Below are 27981 nucleotides of genomic sequence, written 5' to 3'. Positions count from 1 at the left end.
AATGGTCAGGTTCAAATCTACAGGCAGAACTGGCCTGGGAACCAAGGCCCCTAAAATGAGGCTAGGTCTAACATTAGAGGACTAGGAGGGATGGAGAGAATCCTGCAGGTGCAGGCCCACCCCTGGGATCAGGTCCATCTACCCCATCAGACTGGTCAGACACATTCACTCTAGCTTCAGAGACTACTGGGTGACATTTTCTCTTCTACTCTCTGTCTGCTCCAAAGTTGTGTGCCTAACATCTTGGTGACGTTATTTCAAATGCATAACAGAATCCTCAAGGCAGAGAGCCTCCCTTGAACAGGGCATCTCACCAAATGCTTCCACCAGCCATGGGAGCCAAGTCACCTTCTTATGAGATCACAAGCCCCCAGATGCTCATTACTAAGTCCCCAAAACCCTACACTGATGAGTGAAACATTGTCTACCGTGTGGTCAAAGACTAAAGAAGTACATTATTAAACTGGCTACTAAGGAATCAGCAGAAATTCTCTTACTGCAAATTTACTGTACTTTTAGATTTCACCACATATTCTGGGAAGAAAATCTAGAAAAATATTTTCCCCATAATTTCTACTACTTTTCTCCCTGCTTTTCAATAGTAACTAAATAGAGCAGATGAAGCATTCAATGAATCACAGAAGAGCGCCCCAAGTCAGAAGGGAAGGACAGGAAGTCAGGTCTGCCCCAACCACTCGCCATCTGACCCTGCAGGAGAGGGATGCCTGATTGTGCTTTCCCAAGAATCAAAGGTGCTCAAGCCTCAAACCTCAAACTTGAATGAAAATTCTGAGTGTAAACATCATGATTCAGTGACTTCAACACAACCCTTAGTATGTCTTTCTGTCAGAAACAGAGGATGGAAGAGTTCTTAGCAGAATCAGATTCACCCTGCCAATCGTGAACAATCTCTTTGCTGTTTGAAGTTCTCACCACCCTCAATCACTATAAAGGAACTTGGTGACGAAGGCCGGCAGAGCTCCTGGCTTCCCTCATCACTCAGCCCGTTTCAGCATGAAAACACTGGAAAATCACAATTGACGGCAGCAAACACATGAAGAGCAGGCGCTGATGGCGTCTGCCCAAGCAGCCAGCAAGAGCAGCCTCTGCTCAGAGTTTTAGATCTCCATCAGCCAGATTCTAAGATGAAAGTATTTTTTTCTTCCCTCCTCTTCTATTTCCTGTCTCACTCCTTTAGTTCCATGCGAAGGGTTTCTGGGATGCTCAGAGTGTCATCAGGATTCCAACCCTATCTGTCTTCCTAGGCAGCTCAAAAGGAGCAAACAAAGGTCATGACACTAAACTACTCACTGAAAGTCTCACTACCAGGATCATTACAATGGGTTTGTGGTGAACGCTGATCAGTAAAAAGTCTCCCCCCCGCTGGCAGTTCCCTTTCTGAACTGCAGCAGAATGCCAAGAATCCACACAGCATCTGAGATTATCTAGCCCCTTGGATACAGCTTGTCTCACAGCTCTAATAGTGTGCAACATAAATCAGATATAAAACCAGGCCTTAGCAGACTGGACTTTCACTTCATAAAACACATCAGACCCTACTATCTTCATGCTAAAACACTAAGCTTGTCTTCACAGTAAAAACTTGAGGAACTTCCAGAGAAATGGTCATCAGCAGGGTTGAGAGACTCCGTGCTAATGAAAACCCATTTTGCTCCAGAATGGGCGAGTACAGCCCTCGTGAGAGGGAAGGAGTGGAAATTCAAACAAACAGGGCAGTGCACAATAAAGCACAAATCACTTCCTAATGGTAAGAGCCCTAAGACCCATAGCAGGTGGGCACAGGAGAGAGGCCCTTACCACAAGTAAACACAGTCACTGGCTTCAGAATCAGAGCTGAGGCCTCATTGAGGAGACTCCCCAGACAAGGCCGGGCTGCCCCGGGCCCCCACGGACACATGCATTGGTGAGGGTTGTCTGTCTTCTCCATCCAGTGGCTGGTGCTGCTCCACCACCTCTACAGAGGGTTGTGTCTACAATTCCCAAGTGATGGCACGCACCAGGGTACCAAAGGGGGCATTTGTCTCATTGCCACAGACACCTTGTGGCAGTCCCATGCTTCCTGAGGCCTAATTAGCAAACACCCCATCTGAATAGTAAAAGTGTTACTGCCCGGTTCAGTGCTATTGGGAAATCCACGTAAAAAAAGGAAGGAAAACAAAGTCCCTGTGGCAAATTTACCTACAAGAGTCTCTCCCCATAGAAGAGAGCTGGTTTTCTGCTTTTTGTTTTGAAATACCAAGAATTACAACTGGCCATTGGATAACTCAACACCAGACCAAAACGATAAGGTAGTTTAAAAATAAAGAGAAGCTATTACAACATGAAGGGAGGAAGGTATTAACTGGGCCTTCTCACTCTTTCTTACTTCTTCTTCCTCTTTTCCTGAACACAGCGCGGACAGAACCTGTGAAGAGAAACGCCCACCATCACAAGCCGAGTTGGGGTGAGGCCTCAAGAGGGCATGCATGGCTGTCCTGCCTGCTTGAGAGGAGACCAGCATGGTCATGCTGCAGCAGAGACCAAGGCACGGCCTTTTCCAGTCTCACTCCCACCCGCACCAGGGCCCTGGTCCTCTCCAAGAAGTCCCTGCAGCTGCCCAAACTGTCACCTCCCTGCCAGTGACATTCAAGATGGCCAGTTGAGACTGGCACAGCTCCTGAGGATCCAACCAGGCATGAGGAGCCAGTAAGTACCTGCTAGGCAGCAGGGCAACTTGGGGGGTACATAATAAGCTCAGTGCTGGAATCAGAAGGTCCAACTCTCCTGACTCGAGCCCAGCACCCTGACCTTTCAGCCACACTGCCTTTCCAGCCAGGAGCCTGGCTTCTGACTACCACTGCACTGGGGCAACCGGGACCCCAAACTGCACATTCTAAACCCAGAGGGACGCCGCACCCATGTGCCTAGGCAGACTGGTCACCGGCCAGCACACTACCCTACCCCATCACTCACCATTTTCCTTTGGGCTTCGTGGTGAGATCCACACAAGCAAAGTGAAACCACTCGATGGGACACTGTGAAGGGAAGAAGAGAGAGGCCAGCCATGAGCACCCCCCCTCACTCCAAGCTGTACCAGGCTCCCCCAGTCCTGCCTCAGTCCCTTGCCCCAATACTCACGTCTGGATTGTCACAGCCAATCATCTCCCCGTAGGACACCTGGTGGCACAGGCAGTAAGTCGGCTCATTGGGGTCCACAGGCATGTCCAGGACATCCGAGGGGTGTACTGAGAGGATGGTTTCAGCAAACTCCGATCTAGAGACCACAGAGCAAGGCCGAAGGAGCCCAGAGAGAGCATCTAGCACCTTGAGACCACGAGGCCAGCTGCCCTTCCCTCGCTTCCCGCTCTTCTCCCACCACTATTCCCTGGGCCCAAGCTTCCCAGACTGGCCCAAACACCCCCTCACCCATAACTCCTGAGAATGAATATTTTTAGAGGGTGTTTTATAAGTACTTTGAATCACTTGTAATTATGCTGTTTCAAAATAAATTTACTCTTGCTTTTAATAAAATCCTGAGACAATGACAGAATTACAAAGCAGCCTTGAAGGGCCATGGGCACCATCCAACATGACCTTTCCCGAGAGCATAGCTTTTGCACTTCCTAAGGCTGGTTTTTTAAATGAGCACCATTTAAACAGGCCCAACTCTGCGGCCAAAAGAACTCTAAGTTCAGCAGATTCAGAATGAAGTGTCACACATTCCCTGGAAGGTAACCAAAGACCAGCCTGGGGAGGGCAGCACACCTACATCTATCTCCCTGCAGGCTACCTGGGAGGCAGAGCCTGATAAAGGCCCCCTTCCTGGAAAAGAGCCCACTTACTTACCTGGGAAACACACAATGCTCCACTGCTCTGCCTGGGGTCTCCCATCCCTGCCCTTCACGGCCAGCCCTGCCTCTTTGCCCCCTCAATGATTGCACCTGGGTCCCCTACTCATCTCCAGCTCACCCAGGCTGCTCCCAGCCTGTCAAAGGCTGTTCTGCCCTCTGGCCCTGCCTTTCAGAGATGGGCCCAGTCTCTCAGCTTCCTGGGCAGTGGCAGGGCCACAAGTGGATCTCCTCCCAATAGCAGACTGACAGACTTGTACCCACTGAATAATCCTCATCACCCATCCACTTCCCCCAAGAGCTTGCTTGGGGTAGGGGGACAAGAGAAGCGCACTTCTCTTAAACCTGAAAGGGAGAACCAAGCCCAGAAGGCAGGACTGGGCAATCAGGCCAAGGGCCAATCTTCCAAGCTCTTAGTCAGATAGAAAGGTTACTTTAACTTCTGATAACACTACAATAAAATGAAACTACCTCAGAATGGCTTCCTCATTTTTTTTAAAGACCTATACATGACACCTGACAGCTTACAATATAAAATAGTGATTGAAAAAAATTAGATCTTTAGGTAGGGCAAGTCATATTCTGAGAGAAGCGGACCCAGGGCTAGGGATGAGGTCGTCTACTTCCCAGAGTCCCTGATACTTTTTTCAGTGCCATCCCAGATACCAGAAGTCCAACACCACTGGGCCGAAAGTGAGCCCTATCCTGTCCTCTCTTACCTGGCGAGGATGCCAAATAAGAGACGACAGGCTCCAGAATCCTCCTCCGGACTCTAGAACCAGTCTTGACCTCTCACCGGTGCCATCGCCAAAGGGACTAAGCGACCAAACCTGCCACCAGTGCTCCAGTCATCACACACTTCTCCCAGTAACTGAAGGAGATTCTGCTTTTCCCCCAAACTTCAACCAACAGCTACCGCTGCAGCCAAATTAAATCCCTTTTCTATAGGATTTCCCCTCAAGTCCTTGGGGAAAGAAGGCACAGAGAATCACATGGCATTTCCAAGCTGGAAGGAGGCCCAAGGGTGCTCTGGTTCAATCCTTATTGGCAAAGAATTCTCCCCACAACCCGCCACCCCCAGCCTTCTGCTCTCTTGGTTACATATTTCTGGCTCTTTCAACCAGAACCACAGAGATCCAGAGGCGAAGGAAGAGAAAACAAACATTTGTGAAGCACCCACTCTGTGCCACCAACTGGACCTCATCTTATGCATCCACTGAGCGATGCCCTCAGCAGCACCCTGACAAGCAGCACTTCCACTCTTTGCTAACAAGCAGGAATCCCCAGATCTTAAGGCAGCCCCACTTCTGCCCTGAAAGACAGGCCAATGCTTGAAAATCTCCCCTTCCACCTGGGGCCAAATGCCCAAATAAGCCTATGCCTACCCACAGGGCTAAGCAGACTAAGCCCAATGCCTCTTCTACCAGACATGTGTACAGGTATGTGGACACCACCATCATGGCATCCACAAAGTCCATTCTCTGGAGACCCTTCACCAGCCTGGCCACCGTTGGCAAGACACTTCCTACCTAATGACTATGCTTCCTCAAGGTCAATGCCATCGACTGACCATGACACTCCCCATGTGGTCTGGCCAGGCAGAAAGGAGAAGACCCATCCCCTGCATCTCAGTGCAGTCTGTGCCTTCATGAGCTGGGGTCATCATCATCACACTGTGTCCCCGAGAGAGCCTGCAGGCCCCCAAAATCCCCAGATCTTTCCCAAACAAATCTCTCTTTTCCAGTCTCCTTGTAGAGCCTTCATGCCTAAGGTCCCTTCATTCTGGGCTGCCACAATTCTACCCCTTCCCCTGGCCTTGTGTCATGGGCTCACTGGGCACCTGGGTCTCCTGCAGAAATATTCCATAGGACAGTGTCAAGCTCAGACTCAGCTGTTGGGGGTGTAAGCTCAGTTCCATGTGGACAGTCTCGGGCGGGTAAAGGTGAGAGCTTCTAAACCTTAGAGTTCTCATGAGGCCTCCCAGGGAACAGCAGGGAATTGAGGTGTGAGACCGAGCTATCTCGTGCATTTCCGCCTCTTCCCGTGAGAAAAGTGCTGGGAGAGAGCATCCCCGCCCTCGAGATTGGCCCAGATCTGAGTACACCTATTGTTATCTAACAGGCACGGTATTCAGGTGCAAACTATGCGGCAGGAGAGCTTAAGTAGGGTCAGGAAAGCCTGAAGGCACTCTTAGCGCTGAGGGACCCTTACAGGACAGAAGGCCCCTCTCCCCTCTTTCCCCACTTCCACTTCTGCTTTCATTCTCTTACTGTAAGATCTTTGCCTCCTTGGGAGATTTCCCTCTCTCCTAAGGAAGAGTTCCCCCTGCACATGTAACCAAGACCCTGAATAAAGCCTAACCCTCGTTCGACTCTGGAAAGTCTCTTCTCTCATACGTTTATCCGGTTTGGCCAGCTGAAGACCTGCGATAGGTAAGGTAAGACTCGGGTAGCCCTCAGGCCTCTAGGCCTGGCACTCAGCCTCCTTCTGTACTGACCACTACCCATCAGACCACATGGGTCTGGCCGCTCAACCAGCTCCAAATCTGCCTGCCCAGTGTCACCTGTTAGCCATGCTCTTCACCCAGGCTGTACACAAGGAAAGGGGAGAACCTCTCCTCAGCGCCTCCATGCCAACTCAGGCAGCCCTTAACATACCTGCCCCGTTCTCCCTCCTGCCCAGGATGGGGCTTCTGCAGAGCCTCAGGTGCTGACCCACAAGGCCACACCACTGAAGACAAATATGCTACGACGCAGGAGCAAGGGCCCAAGCTTACCCTCCTTTCAGCTTTTTCTTCTTTGGAGTGTCCTCCTCTGATGTGCGTCTCCCTCGGCCCCGCGAGCCTCTTTTTTCCTTCTGCCCCCGGCCTTCTGAAAGACAACATTAGTACAAGTAGTTAGTGTGGTCTGTGGTTTCTGAAGGTGTGACCACCCCTCAGAGAAGCAGAGTCCAAGAATATACTTTTCAGGCCTCTTCCTCCTGAACTCTCGAGGTCACTGCCTTCCATCTTCTCCTTCAGATCAGCCTCAAAGCGTGCGAGATCTGCATCAAGGCGGCGAATGTGTTTGTCCACCTGCACAAAAGCACACACACAACCATCACTGTGGAGCGTGAGCGCAGGCAGGTCCCATACACCGCCAAGGTCCAGGAGGAGACATGTCAAGGAGCCTTGATCCAGGCTCCACAACTCCTCCAACCAAGCCAGGACCTGCTCCCAGTCACCATTTTTGGCCAGAGGGTCCAGTCCTCTGCCGGCCAGGACAAGAGGCCTTTACAGTTTAGATGACTGTCCTTCAGTAAGACACACCCCTATCAAGTTCACATAAGACTCCCCTTTTCGTTACTGGGACCTCTCTTAAAGGGCTGTCACCATAAGGGTAAATAAGCAGTGGGATTCCTGGGAGCAGATGCAAGAGGTAGGCAAGGCTCGTGGAGGATTCTAAAGATGAAGCCAAAAATGAAGTCACTATATGGCCTAAAGCAAGACAAGAGCCTAAAAAGATGACAAGATGAGAATCATCCAGTGCCTCTATGGAGGGCAGACTAGAAACTGAAGGCACAACAGGACCAAAAAAATAGCACAATGAAACAAACAGGGGCTGGTCCTCCTACGGGGTCCCTACTGAAGGGTCCCTATGCCTGCCTCTGTGGCTCCCCTAAGCAAATAAGCTACACGGGAGAAACAGGCCAACTTGCTGGTCCTCCAAGGGAATGGCTTCCAGAAATGTCTAATCATTGTAAACTGATGCCGAGGGTTCACTGCTTCACAGCGCAGACAAGAGAATGAGTGCAGTTACAGCAAACTAAATGTAACAATCACTTAGAAAAAATTGCTTAAAAAAGAAAGAATCGTTCATATGCACTCTTCTCAAGCAAGCATCGGAGTTTACTGGAAAAGTCTAAGGGAAAAGTCTACCTGAGTGGAAGGGCACATCTAATTCAAATGACGTTGGACACTGTCATGTGAAAGCCAAATGTCAGAAAAAGTCAGTTTGCTTGGGAAGCTGGACAACCAGAGGCTAAAGAGCGAAAGGCAGTCAAATCGAAGCCCCAAAGTAAGAGCTGGCACTCCTGGATGAGGTGCTTTCCCACTCGGCTGTCTCAGCCTCCCACCCCCTCGTGGCACCCACGATGCCGCCTCACCATCTCGTAGGTCTGCATGGCCAGCTGCACCTTGTCATCGCTATACTCCTTACATTTGCTGTACGCATTCTGGATCTTCTGCAGGTGCTCCACACGCTGCTCAGGGGAGAGATTCTTCACCGTGGAGATATACTCGGCTGCCAGGATGTCGATCTCTGCTTTCTTATCTGACAAAGAAACAGCAAGCAGCAGTTAGCATGGGTGCAGCACCAGGTCAGTGCCTCAGTCAAGCTGAGAGCCCCAGCTCCTGGCAGAGACATAGTCCAGGCACACTGGGGCCTGGCCCCAACCTCAACAACCTCTGCCAGCCCTGAAGTTATAATACTCTTGTCAACTTCTCCTTTATTTCACAAAGATGATAAAAATTCACAAAATATTTTCAGTGCTTGGTACCTTCTTCACATGTTCACCTCTCAGTTGAAATTTCCATCCCACTGTTTTTTCATTACACTTTCATTGTTCCTGATTCTGGTTGTACAGTAAAGGGTTGAGCAGAAATACCCACAAATGTAATTCTAAAATAATTCAGAAATGTTGGTCATTTTAGGAAACCCCCTGCCCCCAACACACACACACATGTATGCACACATGCACGCATGCACGCACGCACGCATGCACACACTCTCTCTCTCTCTCTCTCTTTCCTTAAAGCTATGTGAATTCATCCTATCACCCACAACAGAATGTATGCCCCTTCAGATCAGACCAATCTCATTTGGTTTTGTGTTACACAGCCTACCTACCAGAGAGCCTGGCTGGCACATGGGAGGTGGTTAATGAATGTTTGGAGACTGATCCATTGACTGATACCTTTAAAGTCACCATCTCCCCCCACTGTCTCTCTGGGCAGCACACAAGGGCTTTCAGCTTCGGCCATGCATGGAAACTCTCACAGCCACCACTGGACTAATCGCTAAACTGCCAACTCCATGCTACACAGTCACCTAAACTCTGACAATATGAAATGACAAAGATTTGGGTGTAGGTTAAAAAGAAATTAAATTAAAGCAAAAAACAAAAATTTCTCAGTTCTTGTAATTGTTAAAATCAACTTGTAAAAGTTAAGAGAATTTTGTAAGAATTAAGCTTCCTTAACACATCTCCCTTATGCTGGATAAATCCAACAATAGCTGCGGTGACTGAAGAAGAGGGGGGAGGACCCCTCACTGCCAGCCTTTGTCACTGAACTTTGTGTTGGCCCAGATTTCCTCTTCCCTGCCCCCTCTTGAGCTACCACTACCTCTGGGCCCTCTCCCCTGTGGAGAGCTTAGTACCATGCAGCTGAGGGTCCCATGGTATCCTGGCTGCTTACTGGAGTACCTGAACACACCTTCTGTTCTTTGATCCAGTTCACGCATCAGCTGGAAATTCCTTTGGAGTTCACATGGAAGATTTTCAATACCTGAAACACAAAGGTATTAAGGGCACAAATGTTTCTCAAAAGCACAGCACAAAATCTGCAATCTAAGAAAACAAATAGGTCTGTCTTTATTGGGGGGAGGAAGATGCCCGGCACAGAGACCAGAATGTTTTCTTGCTTCTAAGGGATGGGTATCAACTTTATGTTTTCAATGGACTGAAATCTCTCCTTTCACAGATAACAGGATTTTAGCTTTGCAAACATGGATGCAGCCCAAGGAAAGATAGAGAGAAAGACACATGCTCAGAATGTAAAAAAGAGGGAAAAGGGACAGAGAATAGGAATGAGAGATCAATGAGATGAGGACAAGAAAGCACCTGACGAGAGAGCTAGAGGCAAACTGGAAACATTAAAAGAACTGAATTACTCAAGGGGAGTCTCATCATGCCAAAAAGAACTACATCTGAAATGCCTGTGGAAGGGAGCAAAGGCAGTACTAGAATACCGCTCCTGATCCATTCCATTTGCCATCATGAATACTCTAGGGGACAAGGAACATTCCCCCCAAGTTCTCCAATGAACAAGCACGTGTGTGCTGGGGATCCTCATCACAAAGGCACTCCAGATGTCAATGGTTTATAGACATGGAAAAACGGAGGACATGAGAGTGAAGGGAATGAAAGGGGGAACCAAAGAGACCCAGAGAGTTCTGTCGTCTAGAAAGCAGAGAAAGCTCAGGCCGCTCCTCTGGTGCCATCCCTCCCCTTCCCCATCAATGAAGCCCAGTTCCTTTCTGAGAGTACTAATCTGCACTCACTGCTGCTCGTGAGGCATCCATCACCTGGGGTCAAACTGGGAGCTCTCTGAGTGATGTCCAAAGACTTAGTTCAGTCCAGAGGCTCATCATCAGGCTGGCTACAGGGGAACCCCAGGAACTCCTGAGGACTAAGTGAGAGAGGAGGTGCAGTGCTTTGGTGAAGGAAATACCCACAACATGGACAAAGCCACAGGTGCCATAACCATGAAGGAGGGACCGAGAGCTCTACACATACACTCTCTTTTCCAATAATGCATCATTTCCCCAAACAAGCCGGTTGTAAGCAAACTGCAGGTGGTCCTGTTTCTTCCATGTGCCAGACCCTCCTGAGGCAAACTGACTGAACTGGAATCGGATCCTCTCTCTGTGCCAGGCAATCACAGCCACTTCAGGACTGGAAAAGGCCTTAGGATCCCTCATCTTATAGATGATTGGGACTATACAATCCCATCCCTCCTCCTATAGAGGAGGGGGAGTGACAGAACGGAAGCTTTCTTAAGGCGGCCCGCTCCTCTGTCCTTCTCTCCACAGCCCTTTCGAGCCAGGTGCTCCTGCAGTGCCATTCCCAAGAGACTGGCAGCAGTGGCTGGGCTCCACCCCCAACAGGTCCTGCTTCAGACAAGAAGGAGGAGCTCAAGGCTGAGAGCAGAGGGTACAAAGGCAAAGAAACCCCTTGGTCTTCCCCTTTATAACACAGTAAGCACCTGCCCAAGGGCTGTTCACTTCATGTGAGAGGGAAGGTAGGGGTGAGAGTGGGGTGGAAATAAGCATTTATTAAGCATGCTACTGTGCCTCAAGCACTGTGCTAAGGGTTTTACATGATTTCTTCCAAGTTAAAAATGACTTGAAATTAGCTGACTGAGGAAATGGTATACTGTTAACAAGTTTAGAAGCAATGGCACTGGGGCGTATCAGAGGGCATCTAGCCTAGCTCCTCCTTTTAGGGAGGAGGAGTGACTGGCCAAGGTGGTCCAACTCCAACTCCTGGGCTCTCCCCTGGTCCTGCTGCTTTCTAGTTATGCCAGCACAGACACCCCCACGGTCAGATGACCATGTGAGGAGGAGACATCACCCAGCCTGTGAGTCGGCAAGCACACAAGCCCCGGAGGCAGCCATCTACCGGGCACCCAAGGGGGCATGGGGGCGCGGCCCGGGGGCACCCAAGGGGGCACGGGGGGCGCGGCCCGGGGGCACCCAAGGGGGCACGGGGGCGCGGCACGGGGGCACCCAGGGGGCACGGGGGCGCGGCCCGGGGGCACCCAAGGGGGCACGGGGGCGCGGCCCGGGGGCACCCAAGGGGGCACGGGGGCGCGGCCCGGGGGCACCCAAGGGGGCACGAGGGTGCGGCCTGGGAGTTCCTGGCGAGGCCACAGGAGGGTGTGGGGGCAGTGGGGGCTCCTCGGGTGCGTCCCCAAGGAGCCAGGAAGCTCCAGACTGAGGGGGGAGGAAGGCTGGTCTAGACCCCCCCAGAATGGGCCTGGAACCAGGGCGGCGGAGGCGCCAGGCTGTCCCCACGCGCTCGGACGCCGTCCGGCCTCTCCACAACGCGAGCTCCCGCCTGGGAATCCAAGCTGAGAATCGGGAGCCCGGGATGGCGCCCCAGCTCCCTCCGAGCTCCCTGCATTCTAGGTCTCTCCGGGAGCCCAAAACAGTCCCCTGGCTCTGGATCCATGGACCTAGCACACGGCTCCAGCTCTAGATCCACCGACCTAGAACGTTGTCCCAGCTCCAGATTCATCAAAGGGGCTCGCCTCCTAGTTCTAGATCCATGGACCTAGCATTCCCGGTCCCCAGCTCCAGATCCATGGAACAACCTTTCTCGCGCTCTCGCCAGCGTTCTAGGCTCGACGTGCGCTCCTCGCTCGCCAGGGGGCGCCAGGAACCGCCGGGGGGCGGGGCGAGCTGGTGGAGGCAGCGAGGGGGCGTGTCCCGCGGGCAGTGACGCCGCCGGAGTGGCCTAGGTCGCCATGGTGGCTGCGGCTCCGCCCCCGCCTTACGTCACCTCGCCCCGCCCTCCCCCCTCGCTCGCTCGCCCTCCCTCCCCTCGCGGGACGGTGACGCACCTCTTAATTCCCGCCGAGCCCGCCCTCCCGCCTCCCGTGCGCGCGCCCCCGCGGCCGCCCCTCCCCTCGCGCGCGCCCCCGCGGCCGCCCCCGTCCCCGCCCCTCCCCCCGGACCCCCTCCCGCTCCGGGCCACCCTTCCTCGCGAGCACCCCCGCCCTCCCGAACCCCGGCCGCTGCCCCCGCCGCGAGGCCCCGCGAGGCCCCAGCGGCGCCAGGCACGGCGCTCCCGGCCCCGACCCCGGCCCCGGCCCCGGCGGCGAGCCGACTCACTGTCCAGGTAGTGCTCCAAGTACATGGCGGTCGCCATCTTCGTCCTGCGGCCCCGGCGGCGCGTGTGTGGGCGAGGGTGGGAGTGAGCGAGCGCGCGGGCGCGAGAGCGAGGGGGCGGGGCGGCCTCACTGTGGGGCCGCCGCTGCCTCATTCCCTATTCATGAGGGGCGCCCGCTGATTGGCCAGGGCGCTCAGCGCAGGGCGGGCCCCGCCCCTCGGCAGGCGGCGCCCGGCGGCGCGCGAGCATGGCCCGGGAGGGGCGCGCGGGCTCCGGGCAGGAGCGGAGCGGAGCCGGCGAAGCCTGCCCGCCTGCCCGCCTGCCCCGGGCGGGGGCCGGGCCGGAGCCAGCCCGCCAGCCCGGTGGGCTGCACGTGCCCGGGCCGCGGGGAGGAGGGGAAACCCGGAGAGCCCGGGCCGACCCCGCCCCGCGCACAGGAGGGGCTCCACGCAGCGCCCCCGGGAGGTTGTCCCGGGGAGAGCGGAGAGGAGAGGGTCCGGCTTAGTCCGGCTCAGTCCGGCTCCGGTCTTGCCTCCGGGGGGCTCCCGGGCCAGCCCCCTGCGCCCCCTCCCGCTCCGGAGCGGGAGCCTCGTGTGGGTGTGACGGCTCCGCACGTGTGCGGCTTTGCGGTTTGTCCTGCCAGTGCACACGCACACCGCACGCACATGCACACGTGCGCACACGCACGCTCAGTACACGTGCACCAGCACACACAGGCGCGCGCACATGCACACATACATACGTGCACACACACGCACATACACTCACACATACACACGCGTGCACACACGCACGCTCAGTACATGTGCACACAGCACGCACAGGCGCGCACATGCACACGTACATACATACGTGCACACACACGCACATACACTCACACATACACACACGTGCGCACACGCACGCTCAGTACATGTGCACACAGCGCACACATGCACACGTACACACGTGCACATACACTCACACATACACACACGTGCGCACACGCACACATGCCCCTTTTCCCCCACCAGAATGCAAGTTTCTGGAGGTCCTAGCCCGCTCGCTCCCTCGGCCTTGGGTCCGCCACGCCCGGCCCGGCCCGCCAGGCCCGCAGCAGACGCTTCCCAGGTGCTGCCTGACTGATGCGTGGCCCTGGCCAGAGCTCCGCCGGCTCATCCGCTGGTCCTCCCCAGGAGTTGGGGGCCTGGCCCCTCCTCTCTTGGGGTGCCCCGAAGGGAGGCAGTGTGGTCCGGTGGATGGAGCCCTGGAGGTGAGGTCCCTCCTCAAACGCTTAATAGCCGGGTGACCTTGCCCAAGTCACTTCCCCGCTTCTGCAGCAGTGGGGGCACTGAGGCCCGCTTCCCACGGTAACCGTGAGGGTCAGATGCTGCACAAGCCGAAGAACCTGACATAAGTGGCCGTTACCGCCTTCCCTCCTCTCCCTGATACACCGAGATGCTCATGTCCTGCTTCACCCACTTCGCACATGAACGAATGAACCTTTCTGAAGGAAGCAGAAGGGGCAAAGCCCTGGGCACGGAGAGAGAAAAGCCTCCCAGCCCGCGCTCTCCTGGGCGAGCACAGACGCTGGTAGGGGGTTTCAGCGTCAGGTCGGATGGAAAGGTCCCATGGCCCTCCACTGGGCCTTGTTGGTGCCATTGCCACTGATAAAGCTGTACCTCTTTCTGGTTTCAGACAGGCTGGCGCTGCTGAGGATGCGGGTCTTCAGTAGCTGCAGGGGCTCAGGGGTGCAGCTCCTGTAGAGTCAGATACCTGTGAGCAGAATTGGTGGGTTTGGATGGTCCTGCCATGCCTGGGGCTCACAGGCTTATCTGGCCATTGGTGGCCGTTGGTTGGGTTGGGGGTGTCAGGATCAGGATTCAGAAGTCAGTTCCTGTCTGCAGCTACTACCTCTCCCAGCCCCTTTTTTCTCGGTTCTCCCAATCCCTCACCCCTGCCATGGCCTCCCTTCATAGACACGACCCAAAGGTTGATAAATCCAACCTCAATGGTCCAGGTCTCCTCAATTATGGCCACTGAGCTTCCTCAGGCACTGCTGAATGCCGCTAGAGAGGGTCAGGCAGCCGTGGCAGCTGGATTACCAAAAAATTCATTATCAGATATCCACTAGGCCTTTGCTGCCACCCTGGGACCCTTTAGCTCTTCCCGGATTATCTGTCATTCTCTCCACAGTGGCTACTTGAACCTTCCTCTCTCCTCATTCCTCCTCTGCCAACCTTCCCAAGCCCCTCTCAACAGACCTCAGCTCCTACTTTACTGAGAAAACGTCACCCATTGTGAAGACCCTCCCCTCCCATACTCCACACCTCAGATCTGCTCCCTGGCAACCTCTGCTCTCCTCTCTGCTTTAATCTCTGATCAAGAATTGGCCAAGGCCCTCTACTTGTACCCTCCATCCTTTTTCTGGCATCAGATCAGAATGACTCCCACCTTTACCAAAGGCCTTTGGTGTAAGTCTGTGATACCCTTTTATCCAGGCTTTCCCTGAATGAAGGGACCCTAGAACAGCTCCCTCCCCTGCCCATAACAGTCACTGTCTCTGTGGGAGACAGAGCAGAGCTGGCTAAGAAGTCAAGCAAAGCAGCAGGAAGACAATAGTGGTATCTGTGGAAGCATTCGGAAAGGGACATCAGAAAAGTCGATCTCAACAGAAGCATTTCTAACATCATTCAGCAGCTTTCCTTAGGTCTGCTTGTATGCCAAGGTGGCAGCTCCTAGCATGTAGCTGTGTCTTTTCTCAACAGAGAGAGGGGAAGGTCCCCCGCTCCCTCACCCTCTGGGGTTTCACACATTTCAGTCTGGAGGATGGGGCTGCTACCGCAAATGTCAGCTTGGAAGGGAATGTTTCTGCCTTCTCATGCACTGAGACTTAGGCACCCTAGGTTCATTATAGACAGGGCTTCATTACCTATACACACAAGGGGTGGTGTGGTCCAGTTGTGTCCAACTGTGTGACCCCATGCACTTTTTTGGCAAGGGTACTGTGGGGGTTGGCCATGTCCTTCTACAGTGTGCCCCCATTTTACAGAGGAGTAATTGAAGCAAATAGAAGTGAAGTGACTTGCCCAGGGTCACACAAGTAGTCAGTCTGAGGCTGACTCCAGGACCAGTGCTCCATCTGCTGCCCCAGAGCAAGGGTGATGGAAAGGGCAGCCTGGAGGGCCCCAAGTTCCCTCTGATTGGCAGGTGGAGGGTGGATCTTCCCAAGCTGGCTTCTGCAGAGGGCTCAGAGCTGCAGGCCGCTTCCTTTTCCCTCAGGGCTTCCCTTGGTTTCCTTTCCACGAAGCAGAGCTTCCTCTTGTGTGATGTTTCCTCCATGAGCCTGGAAGCCCCTTGATGGCAGGAACTGTCTTTTTCTTATTTGTTTCCCCAGTACTTACCACAGTAAGTGCTAGCCCAGGGGCCTTACTCCCCTGCAGTAGCTGACCAGTTTACTCCCAGGAGTCCTGAAGGATTGTCCTGGGGATCACAGACTAAAAGCTGAAAGGTTAGCAACTGTCTTGGACAACTCTCTCATTTTACAGATGAGGAAGCTGAGGCTGAAAGACTTGCCCAAGCTTGCACAGGTAGAAGGGACAGAGCCAAAGTTTGAACCCAAATCATCCAAATCCAAAGATGGCATCCTCCCCACAACATTGGTTTAATGGATTCTAATTCCTGCTGGCAGAGACCACTCCCAGTGCAGATCATGCACACTGTCCTCACCTAACTTGTTGCTTAGTGAATCAACAAGCATTCACAAAGCTCCTACTGTGTGTCAGGAAATGTTCTAAGTGCTGAGGAAACAACAGTGACTCTTTGCCCCAAAGGAGCTCACATCACCTGGGTCTTTGAGCTGACTTAGCAGAAAGGGTCAGATCCCCTCTGCCACATGGGAGCCATGTGACTTGAGGAAAGTGGCTGGCTGCTCCTCTCCGATCCTCCCCGAAGGGCTTCTGAGCTCAGAAGGCTGCCCTGAGGATTGAAGAGAACTCACCACCACTCTCTAGGGTGTCAGGGCTCATGAAGCCCTTTCTCATTTCCTGGAGACTAGACTTGATGGTGCCACTCAGTGGATAACTGGAAAAATTCAGCTCTGCATGAGAGCTACCTGAAGACTCATCAGAGGAGAGTTGGTTTGGTTTGTTTTTTTAATGAGGGTATAATAGACCCAGGCAGCTAGATAGCACAGTGAATAGAGCACTGATCCTGAAATCATGAAGAACCAAGTTCAAATCCAGCCTCCAACTCTGTGTGATCTTATGCAAGTCACTTAACATCTGCCTCAGTTTACTCAACTGTAAAGTGTGGATGGCACCTACTTCACAGGGTCATTGAGATAATCAAATAAGACAGTGTCTGTGAAGCACTTAGCACAGTGGCTGACATATAGTAGGTATCTAATAAATGCTTGTTGACTGAGATCAGACATCATTAAAGCACTTTGATCTCCTTACAATGCCATAAAAATGGCAATGATTACTACTATTGCTATCATCCTCCCCAGGTTTAGTGTAGTGGCCCAATTCAGCTGTTTAGCTCAATTCCATCCTTAATTTCATTCTTGAAGGCTCAGAAAGACAGATGGAATGTAGTACAAACCTAGCCTCCTTTTTTCATTACAAGCATTCTAATGCCCTACTCTAAGAGTCTGGCCACAAAGACCCTAGAAGGAGATCTGAGCTATCATTTGGAAATAACTGGAAGAGGGAGGGACTGATGCTGAGACTGTTCTTACTTTTTCTATCTTAAGTATTCTTTATTCCCTTATCAAAGAGATTTCAAATAAAGTTATTCTTTTCTTTAGTAGACCAGCCTCAAATACTAGATAAATAGATGGTTGGATGGATAGATGACAGATGGAGAGATGATAAATAATGGAGAGACAGAGAGAGAGAAAGAGGGAAAGAGAAAGAGAAAGAAAGAGAGAGAAATGGATAGATGGCACAGCATTTATGAAGCATTTTCTATGGGCCAACACTATGCTAAGTGTCTGGGATACAAACAGAATGAAACATGCCACCAGGTGTCATTAGTGTTAGCCCAGGAGAAGGCCCAGGTACATCTTGACTGTGCCCTTGGAAGTGTAGTTAGCACGCTTCTGTAGTTAGGAAGCATGATTATGCCCCAGCCCTGGGTTGGGGAAGGTGGACCTCAGGCATATGGCACCCTCGTGCCAAAACAGGGACACAAGGAAAGAGGAAGGACAGGGTCAGCCATAGGTGTGCATCAGACATAAGCTAAAATGCCTTCTTTAGCAGAATAAAAGACCACACTGGAAAAGAGCAGTAGTCACATCCAGGTGAAGTATGGCAGGGGGAGGATATAAGCACTTTACATAAGTAAACAAATTTTGGAGCAGCAGAAGCCACAAAATGACAGAGTGAAAGAGATTTCCAGCCCAAGGTAACCTGGAAGGCCAACAGGAAAGGTCTATCACACAGGGCATGGAATGGAGAGCAGCCTATGGAGCCCAGCCCAGCCCTGGCCACACAGCACCGACAGAAACAGGACTAGAACAGGCCTTGGGGGTGGAATCCCCAGCAGCAGCAGCAGTTCTCAGATCCCTCAACCCACACATGCCAAAGAAAGCTTCCAAGGTCAGTGAAAAAGCTTTTTTACCTGGATGAAAAGGGAATGTGATATGGTCTGCTGGCAGCAGCCACTGCAGCAGCAGTGTTCATTTTTGGACCCCCTCCTCCTAAAGCCCCTGGGGGATTTGAGCAGTTGATCTGAATCTTAGCCCTGAACTAGGCCCTGGGGTGAGGAGGAGAAGCGCTGGAGGTGACTGTGGAGAGGGAATTCTACTACTTGCAGATTCTGGGCAGAAAAATTTTTGGTTGCTCCCAGACCAGTGTGCCACCTTGGAGGAACTGAGAACTTACAGGTCCCCAGGGTATACCCTCCTCTTGACAAAGGACTCCAAAGCTAAGTAACTGGCTGGGAAAATGCCCCAAAAGGGGGGAAAAAATAAGACAATAGAAGGTTACTTTCTTGGTGAGCAAGTATTTTCTTCCATCCTTTCAGATGAGGAGGAGCAATGCATGCCAACAGAGGAAGACCTAGGGGTAAGGGCCTCTGCATCCAAAACCTCCAAAGTGGATGTGCAGTGGGCTCAGGCCATGGAAGAGCTCAAAAAGGATTCTGAAAATCAAGTAAGAGAGGTAGAGGAAAAATTGGGAAAAGAAACAAGAGAGATGCAAGAAAATCATGAAAAGCAAATCAACAGCTTGCTAAAAAGAAGAACCAAAAAAATGCTGAAGAAAATAACACCTTTAAAAATAGGCTAACTCAATTGGGAAAAGAGGTCCAAAAAGCCAATGAGGATCAGAATGCTTTAAAAAGCACAATTAGCCAAATGGAAAAGGAGGTTCAAAAGCTCACTGAAGAAAATAGTTCTTTCAAAATTAGAATGTAGCAGATGGAAGCTAATGACTTTATGAGAAAACAAGAAATTACAAAACAAAACCAAAAAAATGAAAAAATAGAAGATAATGTGAAATATCTCATTGAAAGAACAACTGACCTGGAAAATAGATCCAGGAGAGAAAATTTAAAAATTATGGGACTACCTGAAAGCCATGATCAAAAAAAGGGCCTAGACATCATCTTTCATGAAATTATCAAGGAAAACTGCCCTGATATTCTAGAACCAAAGGGCAAAATAAGTATTGAAAGAATCCACAGATCACCTCCTGAAAGAGATCCAAAAAGAGAAACTCCTAGGAATATCGTAGCCAAATTCCAGAGTTCCCAGGTCAAGGAGAAAATATTGCAAGCAGCTAGAAAGAAACAATTCGCGTATTGTGGAAGAAAACGTGGCTGGACAAAGCGGTTCCAGGACAAGAAATGGAGTTTCTGGTGGGAGGGGGCAGAGAGGTGGGGATGGTGATCAGAGAGCGGCAGCACGGTTTGGAGGTAGCCAGGAGAACTAGCACCGATATCTTAGGTGGCACTAAATTATTTAAGGGACTTTGAATAAAGATGTACACTCCTTCTGTACACTACCCCCTACCATAAAACAAATAAAGGAACTATGGTACTAGCCCATTCCTCCCACCTTTCCATAGTTCTCACTGTTAGGACATTTTTGGTTGGTTTTTTTTTTTTCTGTTATCAAGCTGAAATCTGCTTCTCTGCAACTTCCAGGTAGGGCTCCTGGCTCAACCCTCTCAGGCCAGAAAGAAAATGGAATCCTCTTCTGCCCAGGGCGACTCCCGGGCCTTCGCCTTCTACTTACCTATCCCCGTCTTCGGACGTCTCCGGCCCCTCTCCTGGTTGGGGGAGGGGAATTCCCTCTCCCTGTTGGGGGAGGGGAATAAACAGGCAGAGCACCCGAAAGGAGTTGCAGCCAGCAAGCTTTATTGCGTTTCTTCTCCTCCAGCTCTCGTGGTCATCCCCTTTTATTATCCCCTGTCTCCTCCCCCGTACCTCCCGTGGGCGGGCGAGCTCCTCCCAAGTGCCTCCCCGTGGGTGGAGCCAGCCTGTTACCAGGGCCATCCCAGTATCCCACAAGGGGGCAGGTTCGGACCCTCAGGCGTCTCACAGTCCTCACGGGGGACCCCGGTCCAGAGCTGTCCCCCAACACTCTTCTACTTCAGACACTAGAAGAGGGTATCAGATGCCCACCCACTAAGGTTTGGAGCAGCCTTAGGTAGGGACACAGCTCATCTGCCTAGCCCCCTCATGGGGAATGGAGGAATCAGAAAGCTACCTGCTCTACAGAAGAGTCAACACCAGAGAACACGCACAAAGTTTATCTTCTTCTCACTGACAAAGATCCTCTAGCTTCTAGCTCCATTCCTAGAGTGGAGGAAGGACCAAAGAACCACTCAGGGGCTCCCAAGCCATAACCTTTGAGACTCAGGTCATCAAGTGTCCAGAAGCAGCCAGGCTGTTCATCTCCAAAGCTCCCCAAGGCTGTCCCACATGCTCAGCCAGAACAGGTGGGGAATGTCTGCATGCTCTGTAAAACCCATGTTACATAGATTTTTTTCCCTGCAGAGACTTGCAGGTCAATTCCTAACAAGGTTCTGGGGACCTAATCAATAATATACAATTGACTTTTTATCCAACTCTTGCCCAGTTTTGTAACTGAGGACTTGATGTTTATCCTTATGAAACTTCATTTGATTCATTTTGCCCAGTGCTTTAGTCTGCTGAGATCTTTTTTTTGTATTCTGATTCTGTCACCCAGATAGAGTTAACACTTGTGTGTATGTGTCTGTCTGTCTCTCCCTTGTGCTTTGTTTCTCTACAAATTCATTAAGCAAGTCATCTATATTTTCATTGAAGACATTGACAAAAGCGTTAAACAGCTCGGAACTCCAAGATTCAAGCAGAAATCCCTGGGCTACTGAGTCAGAGACTTGCTTTCCAAACCAACATCAAACTATTTATCACTGCTCTTTGAATTTGCTCATTCATAGGATAGTCAATAAGCATGTAATAAGTATATCTGTGTGTGTGTGTGTGTGTGTGTGTGTGTGTGTGTGTATAAAAAGACAGTTCCCTACCCTACACCTGTCAAATGGGGATGACAACAAGCAAACACACATATACCAACAAGGTATATATAAGAAAATAGAAAGTCATTAAGAGAGAAGTCACCAGAATTAAGGTGGGTTGGGAGAGACTTTCTGAAATAACAACACATCCACCCTGCCTGAGTGAACTTGACCCAAGCCTTCTTTCAGCCAAAGACAAGGTTTTTTAGAGTACCAATAGAAGGTGGGTGTGATTCTAAAAATCTGCAGTATTGGCCAGACTGAATGTGAACCATTAGCCAGACTCTTAAGGAATCTGAGTGCATGTATTTGTATTGACAAAGGGGCCAGACTGAATCTGAGCACTTTAAAGGAGACCAGATGGATCTTATATACAGAAAACTATAGGAACAGAGAAGGGGTCTAGACAGAATTAAGGGAGTGGTGTTCTAGGGTGGGGCCAGGTGCAGACAAAGAAAGGGCAGTTAATTAATTGGGAAGGGCTGATTGCCCCAGACAAGCACCAGGGACCTGGGTCCTCTAACAGTACTGACTGTGTCTAGTCCAGGGGTAGGGAACGTTGTGCCTCAAGGCCACATGTGTGGCCCTTAGACTGAATCCAGACTTCACAGAACAAATTATTTTATTAAAGGGACTAGACTCTAGTCCATCTCTCTGTCTCTTCCACAAGAAGAGCATGAGAGAATGTCCTGGCCCCTCCTTCTGCTGGACACATAGACTGAGCCTAATAGAATGAGGTAGCTCATTCTTAGAGCAAAGACAAGCCCACCTCCCAGTTTCTCTGTGACAAGAGGGTGACATGGCTGCCTCCTGCTTTCTTCACCTCTTCTCTTTGGCAACCTTGAACTCTGCCCCTGGAGCCACTCTGGGCTCTGGTAGTGACAAAGTTCTAGGGTGACCATGGACCCTAAGATACCGACAGTCCGGGTCGTGCTCGAATGAATTCGACTCAAGTCTTCTTAAAGCCAAAGAAAACTATTAACGATTTGCCAGATTGGGTTGCCTCTTAAGGAACCTAAGTATTTGTGACGCTTGTATTCACAAGCGGGCCAGATAGAATCCCAGCTAGACAGAGTCTGAGCTGGATTGAATTTAGCGCCTTCATGGAGGCAAGATGGAACTTAAATACAGAAAAGAGTATAGGAGGGATCTGTGGGGGGTGGTCTGGTAGTCCAGGGTGATGGGAGGAGGGGTTTAGGAAGGGTCTTGAGAAGAAGTCCAAGGAGGGTCAAAGACTGGAAACAGCTGGAGGCTATCAGGAGATATCAGACTAGGGGGCACCTAGGTGGGAAGCAGGTGGGGCAATCAAGAGGTAACAGACAATGGCCACAGATTTGAGTATGAAAAGCCAGGTTAAGTGAGGAGATACAAGGAGAGCTCAATTTGAGTATGAAAAGCCAGGTTAAGTGAGGAGATTCCAAGGGAGCTCAAGGAAGTACGTCATCATCAGCAGTATGGAGCTCTCACCTTATCCTGCCCAGCTCCTCGTGTCCAACAAGGAGTTGTCTTCCTCCGTTAGAATATAAGCCCCTTGAGAGCAGGGATTGTCTTGCTAGCTTGCACACACCGTGTCTGATGTATAGTGTTTAATAAATGTTCTATGTCTATTTAAATTGGAAGGAGAACATTAATTTCATCCTTGAGCAGTCAATTAAAAATCTTTTCATTTTTGAGACCATATACTATGGGAAACAGTGGAAGGAGTTCTGTTTCCACAGGGTCAAAACTCTCAGCTTTGAGTGGTGATAGTTAATCAGAGTTGTGACCTAGCAGAGACAGGTAAAGAAGGTCAGAAACTCGTAAGAGAGAGCAGGAGTTAAGTGTTCACAAAGGTCATGAGCCCCTAATGTTACTGAATAAAAACTGCAGGTGGCCCTGACCAATCAGAAAACAGGGGGCTTTCAGAAAAACCCAAGAAGACAGAGCTGAGCCAGCTTAAACCAGCTGAGGTCAGTGGCAGGGCCACCTAAAAATCCTACTGTGCTTGCTTAATGATATACCGTGGGCATGTCAAAAAATTGTGACCCAAAACAGAATGGACCAATCTGTCTTCTGATGGGAGGATCTGTCCTGCACTAACATTATAAAAATGCCCTATATCTCGCTCGCTCTCTCTCTCTCTCTGTCTCCCCCTTTTTGAAGAAGGGTGGAGTTCACCTTGGCCAAGGCATTCAATTCCTCTGACCTCTAATAAATTTTACTTGATACTCTTCAGTATCAAGCATGTTTTTAACAATTTGATGTCTAACGTGGGGCTCAGCTCGCTGACTTGGACAAAGTGAGACAAGACACAGAGCACTCCTGTAAAAAAATTTTTTTTTTACTGTTCTTGTAAGTTAAATCTACTCTGTTCAAGCATGTAACCTTGAACCACATTTAAGGAGTTCAGAGAAATTGGGGGAGAAAACTTACTGGCTGACCAGGTGAGTTGATATAAAAGGTAAGGCCAGCCTGGGAACTTGCACTCCAGGTCTTTTACTGACAGTGAAGTTCGGTACTGCAACTTTTGCGTTGCTCATATCCCTGTCCAGGAGTCCCCTGATTGGCCCTAAGCTGACAAGTGAACTCAAACAGAGTCCCTGGAATTCGAGCAATATGGGGGAGGAATTCTAAGCTTAATCTCTGAGAAAACATACCTCCAGAGAGCCCCCTGAGGAACATGCAATATGTTGGGAGGAGGCTCTCAGGACCAGGGGAAAGGATAAGAAAAAGATGATAAAGTATTGTTGTCAGGAGTGGACCAAAGGACCTAACCTGACACCTTCACTATTTTGGCCAAAGTGTGGATCACATGAGGATTGGGTCTGCCAGTTCTTGAATTTACATGTAAATAATAGAAAGGAGGTGTCAGAAGAAGAAAAAGACTATGCTGGTTGCTATGGTTAGTCTCCACAGCAGTCAGCATTTTCCTAAGGCAAACAAAAAAGAAAGAAGAGTCTCTTGAATTTTTAGAAAGGATGAGAGAAAGTTTTAGGAAATATTCCAGATTAGATCTGCAAGATCTCCTTGCAGAAGGAACGTTTAAGGCACACTTTGTGGCAAATTCCTGGCCAGACATAAAAAAGAAACTCCACAAACTAGAACAGTGGAGTACTAAACCTTTAGAGGAGTTATTGAGAAGTTCAAAAAGTGTATGTCAGAAGGGAAGACAAGCACAAGCAGAAGACCAGGGTCATGGTTCAGACTGTTAAGGAAGGGGTAAAGTCAGAAGGGACTAAGAGGGAACCAAGATCAGGACAGAGACACTAAAGAGAGAGAAGAGGAAAGGCTAACAGGAACAGAGGGAAAGGATGACCAGGAAACAATATGTTTTCAATGTGGAAAGTCAGGCTATTTCAGGAGAGAATGCCCTGAAGGGAAAAAAAAGGAGGAATGAGTGGCGCCCCTAATGACATTTGAGAAAAACGAGGACTAGGGAATTTGGGGGTTCTTTCTCCTTAAGACCAACTGGGAACCCCTGATTAATGTGGAGGTCAGAGCCTTCAGGGAAAGTGTTCTGTTTTTTGTGGATACAGGAGCAGAAAAATCCTCCCTGAGTTTCAAACCTAAAGGGATGATGCCCAGCGAGGAGACTCTCAAAATCTCTGGGGTGAAAGGAGAAAATTTTCATGTAATGATTTTTGATGAAACAATAATCTGGGGTGGGGATAGACACATGACTGCAAGATCCTTGTTTGTCCTGGAAGCTGGAGTGAGTTTATTAGGGAAGGATTTAATCCTTAAAGTTGGCTAGAAATCAGTCAGAGTAAATAACAAGTTTTTGACCTGTCTGAATTTGAAATTGATGTCCACTCTACAACACTTTGTTATATGTCTTGTCTGTGTGTGTTTGTGAAATGTTTCATGTTTTGTGGTGGGAGATTTCTAGGGTCTTTGATTGGAGAGGGAGAATATTGGGAGAGAGCTCCCACCTTAGGTTTTCGAGAGAGATTAAGATTCTTTCCACTGAGGCCAGTAACCTTTTAGAACTGATAGAGAATCAGAACTATATCTTGCTCTCTCTCCCCCTTTTTGAAGAAGGGTGGAGTTCACCTTGACCAAGGCATTCAATTCCTCTGAACTTTAATAAATTTCCTTGATACTTTTCAGTATCAAGCATTTTTCTAACAATACTATAGGATTGAAGGATTTAAAACTTAATCCTCCTACACCCATATTATGGATGAGGAAACTGAGGCTGGGAGAGATAAAATCACTTGCCCAAGGTGGCATAGCCACTAAAAGTGGGAACCTAGATTTTAAATCCAGTTCTCCTGATCCCTGATTCAGGACTCTTTCCACTGTAATATATAATCAAGCTAATTTGAGTAATTAATGAGCTTCCCACTCAATGTCTTGCTTGAACTGATATATAGAGTTGATGTCTTCTGTCTCCGGATTCCCTGTTGTTAGAGACGAACTTGACACACAAAAATGGTATCAAGAAAAATTCATTTAAAATGGAGTTCAGAGTAGGGAAGGCCTACGTTCCTTCCCCTGAAGAGACGGGTAGCTTCCAGCATGGCCACTGGAAGAACTACAACCAGGTCAGAATGAGGCAGAACCCTTACAGAATTCTGAACTTTGGATTTCCCAAGATACTCTCCCCTGGCGCTGTGACTTCATGTTCTTGTGTGTGATAGGCCCTTCCTCACACAGCTCCTTGGGTCTGCACATTAGTTTCTGACCTCTAACCTGTCCATGCTAGGTCACAACCCCTATCACCTAGGATTGTGCACAACAGAGCTTTCTTACTTCTCACAAAATCCCCCCTCTGTCTTTATTTTTATATAAATACGGGAAGGGAGCAAAGTTGACCGATACATTGACAAATTACAGGGGGCAGGCCCCTTGTTATAAGTACAGATATAGAGATTCAAAGGAAAAGGTAAATTAATGAACTGTCCATTTAGAGGTTCCATCTCATGGAACAGATCTGGGGAGAAACATCATCTGATGCAGTTTTCTGATCTGGATGCTCCTTCAAGCAGTCTTCAGCACAGCATCCCAGCATCTTCTTCCCTTTATCTTCTTGTAGAAATTCAGATGTCCAGTCTCGAACAAAACTGACCTTAATACAATTTTAGGTGACCATTCCTAAGCTTTATACACTTATCACTCTTACGAAATCAAAACTGAAACTTTGGCCAATTGTCATGTTTAAGAAATTCACATTAGAACCCAGTTTTTTACATTTTGCATTCCCCCATCAGGAAGATGAGATCTCCCTAGAGTCAATACCAGGCTCCAGTACTTACATAAATACAATAATCATTTTTAAAACACAGTACATATCACATCATAAAACAATTCGAACTTCTGGTCATGTGATGCTTCTTTTAAAGCATTTACAATATAGACCACAAACCATTTTTCTTTTAACATTAACCAACTGAGACAAAATAATAACTATGCATGCTAGCCTCACAAGCCCTTGGCCTTATTGTCTCCACACTATTACTAAGAATTAAAGGACCCTGTTATTGTTATTGGTCTAAAGCCCTAAGCCTAATAGCTTAATTTTAGACTTAACCTCAGATGTTCCCCTACCAACAATCTATTATTTAATAGATCTGGTATTATGCTTACAAAACTTTTGATTACATAGGAAATTGCCACTAAGAGTAGGGACATTTCAGGGAAACACCCTCTCCCTAACTTCATGTCAATTCCAGGTAGGAGTAGATTGTGAACTGGCCTTCAGCCAGGCTTAAAGTCTGCCAGGTGTCAGTGGGGAAATTGAGTCAGGAGAATCCTACCTCAGTTCAGGCTGAACAGCCGCTCTCCCAACCTTCCTATGAGATCACCCCCTTGCAATTCATACCAGCATCTTACAGGCATCATGGATCAGTGGCTCAGACCACCTTTCTAGATATCCACACCTGGAGTTAGACTCAGAAGAGCAGTCAGTTAATAGTCCCATAAAATCTTAAAGTAGCAAGCTCCAATAATCAGTTTTAGATATGATTATAATTTCACTTTGGCTGAGGAACATCTTTTGAAGCAAGTCTTAAGTGGTTACATGCCTTTCTATACATGTTCTAGTTCCTGATTAAATAGCAATCATAAGTCATTGCTCTAATAGATTTAGATCTGTTTCCCAAACTAGTCTGTGTCTTTTTAACCCTGCTCAATCTAAAAGAATGAACACACATGATAAGTTCAAACATTAACTTCAACTTATGTTCATGAAATGAATTCCAATCAAAACAAACTTTTAACTTCTCCATCAATGCCAAATATGACCAGAGGCTACCTGCCTCTAAGAAAATTAGACTGAAATTCTTTTCCCCAAACTGAAGATGTCTCTGATTTAGTCTCAGTAATTAATTCGGTCAACTGTTTTAATACTAATTGCTTTTACATCATTTTGTAACATGTAAAGACCTCATTCCAAGTTGGGACCTTTGTCCATTACCCCAAAAGAGTTTTAGTCCCATTTATCTAAAGGCCCTGGAAAACTTGACCTTGAAAACTCCTTGGTTTTCCCCATGTGAGCTGGCTCTCCAGAGGCCCACTTTATCACTATGCCCGAATCTCTGTTCTACTTCCCACTCTTAATCCTATCAATCCAAATCCCCAGGTTATTGGCCACTCCCATCAAGACCATTCCTGGAGCCCCCCAGACCACCTGGGGCCACTCTTCCTCAGTAAGGGACTCCTTCCTCAGAGTCCCTCTGTAGATAAGATACAATTACAGTTAACTTTAAATCCCAGTCTTGATCTATGGAACAATGATACAACATCACATGTATACTTCGGTTTCCTTTATCTAATTATTCCCATTACATTCAGAAAGAATGTTCCCAGCGATTTTATCTTACATCTTAGATCTTAATTTGTCCAAAAAGCCAATCACTGAAGATCATTTCTATACATTTTCAAATTCTCACCAAAGCAAGTTCTTTATACAATCTCATCAGCTGCTGGGGCTGTACTTTTTGACTAGCCTGAGGACTGCTCCTTTCCGCAAATATACCTACAGCGTACCAGCTTTAGCTTTTAGCATTAGA

At 49.3% G+C, this 27981-nt stretch overlaps 1 protein-coding gene across 3 annotated transcripts; it reads right to left on the bottom strand.

Annotated features, from left to right (window-relative positions):
• Positions 1–558: 558 nt before the first annotated feature.
• ING5 (inhibitor of growth family member 5) lies at positions 559–12651 on the bottom strand. 3 transcript variants are annotated; one of them, XM_072618779.1, is made up of 8 exons: positions 12503–12651; positions 9322–9393; positions 7992–8158; positions 6810–6921; positions 6625–6718; positions 3139–3274; positions 2974–3035; positions 559–2425 (listed from the first exon to the last, which is right to left on the bottom strand). In XM_072618779.1, exons 1-8 carry the CDS (start codon positions 12537–12539, stop codon positions 2383–2385), a joined length of 723 nt encoding a protein of 240 aa, XP_072474880.1. In that variant the 5' UTR covers positions 12540–12651; the 3' UTR covers positions 559–2382. The 3 variants fall into 3 exon arrangements, with proteins under 3 accessions (XP_072474880.1, XP_072474882.1, XP_072474881.1); XM_072618781.1 differs by lacking the exon at positions 12503–12651 and adding an exon at positions 8802–8942 and having other exon boundaries at positions 2187–2425; positions 9322–9385; XM_072618780.1 differs by lacking the exons at positions 9322–9393; positions 12503–12651 and adding an exon at positions 8735–8885 and having other exon boundaries at positions 2187–2425.
• Positions 12652–27981: the final 15330 nt, after the last annotated feature.

This window comes from Notamacropus eugenii, chromosome 6 (genome assembly GCF_028372415.1).
Source record: "Notamacropus eugenii isolate mMacEug1 chromosome 6, mMacEug1.pri_v2, whole genome shotgun sequence".
Lineage (NCBI taxonomy): Eukaryota > Metazoa > Chordata > Mammalia > Diprotodontia > Macropodidae > Notamacropus > Notamacropus eugenii.
The sequence above is the reverse complement of the archived record's forward strand: the minus strand, read 5'-3'. Positions and strand labels throughout refer to the sequence as shown.

Bases quoted from the DNA above. Each gene is read 5' to 3' on its own strand.
- ING5 (XM_072618779.1), bottom strand. From the start codon at position 12,539: ATGGCGACCGCCATGTACTTGGAGCACTACCTGGACA. The intron at 6,719-6,809 runs GTATATTCTTGG...GTTGTCTTTCAG, and splicing joins AGGAGGAAGAGGCCTGAAAA to AAGGCCGGGGGCAGAAGGAA. The intron at 3,275-6,624 runs GTAAGCTTGGGC...TGTGGTCTCTAG, and splicing joins AAGAAAAAGCTGAAAGGAGG to ATCGGAGTTTGCTGAAACCA.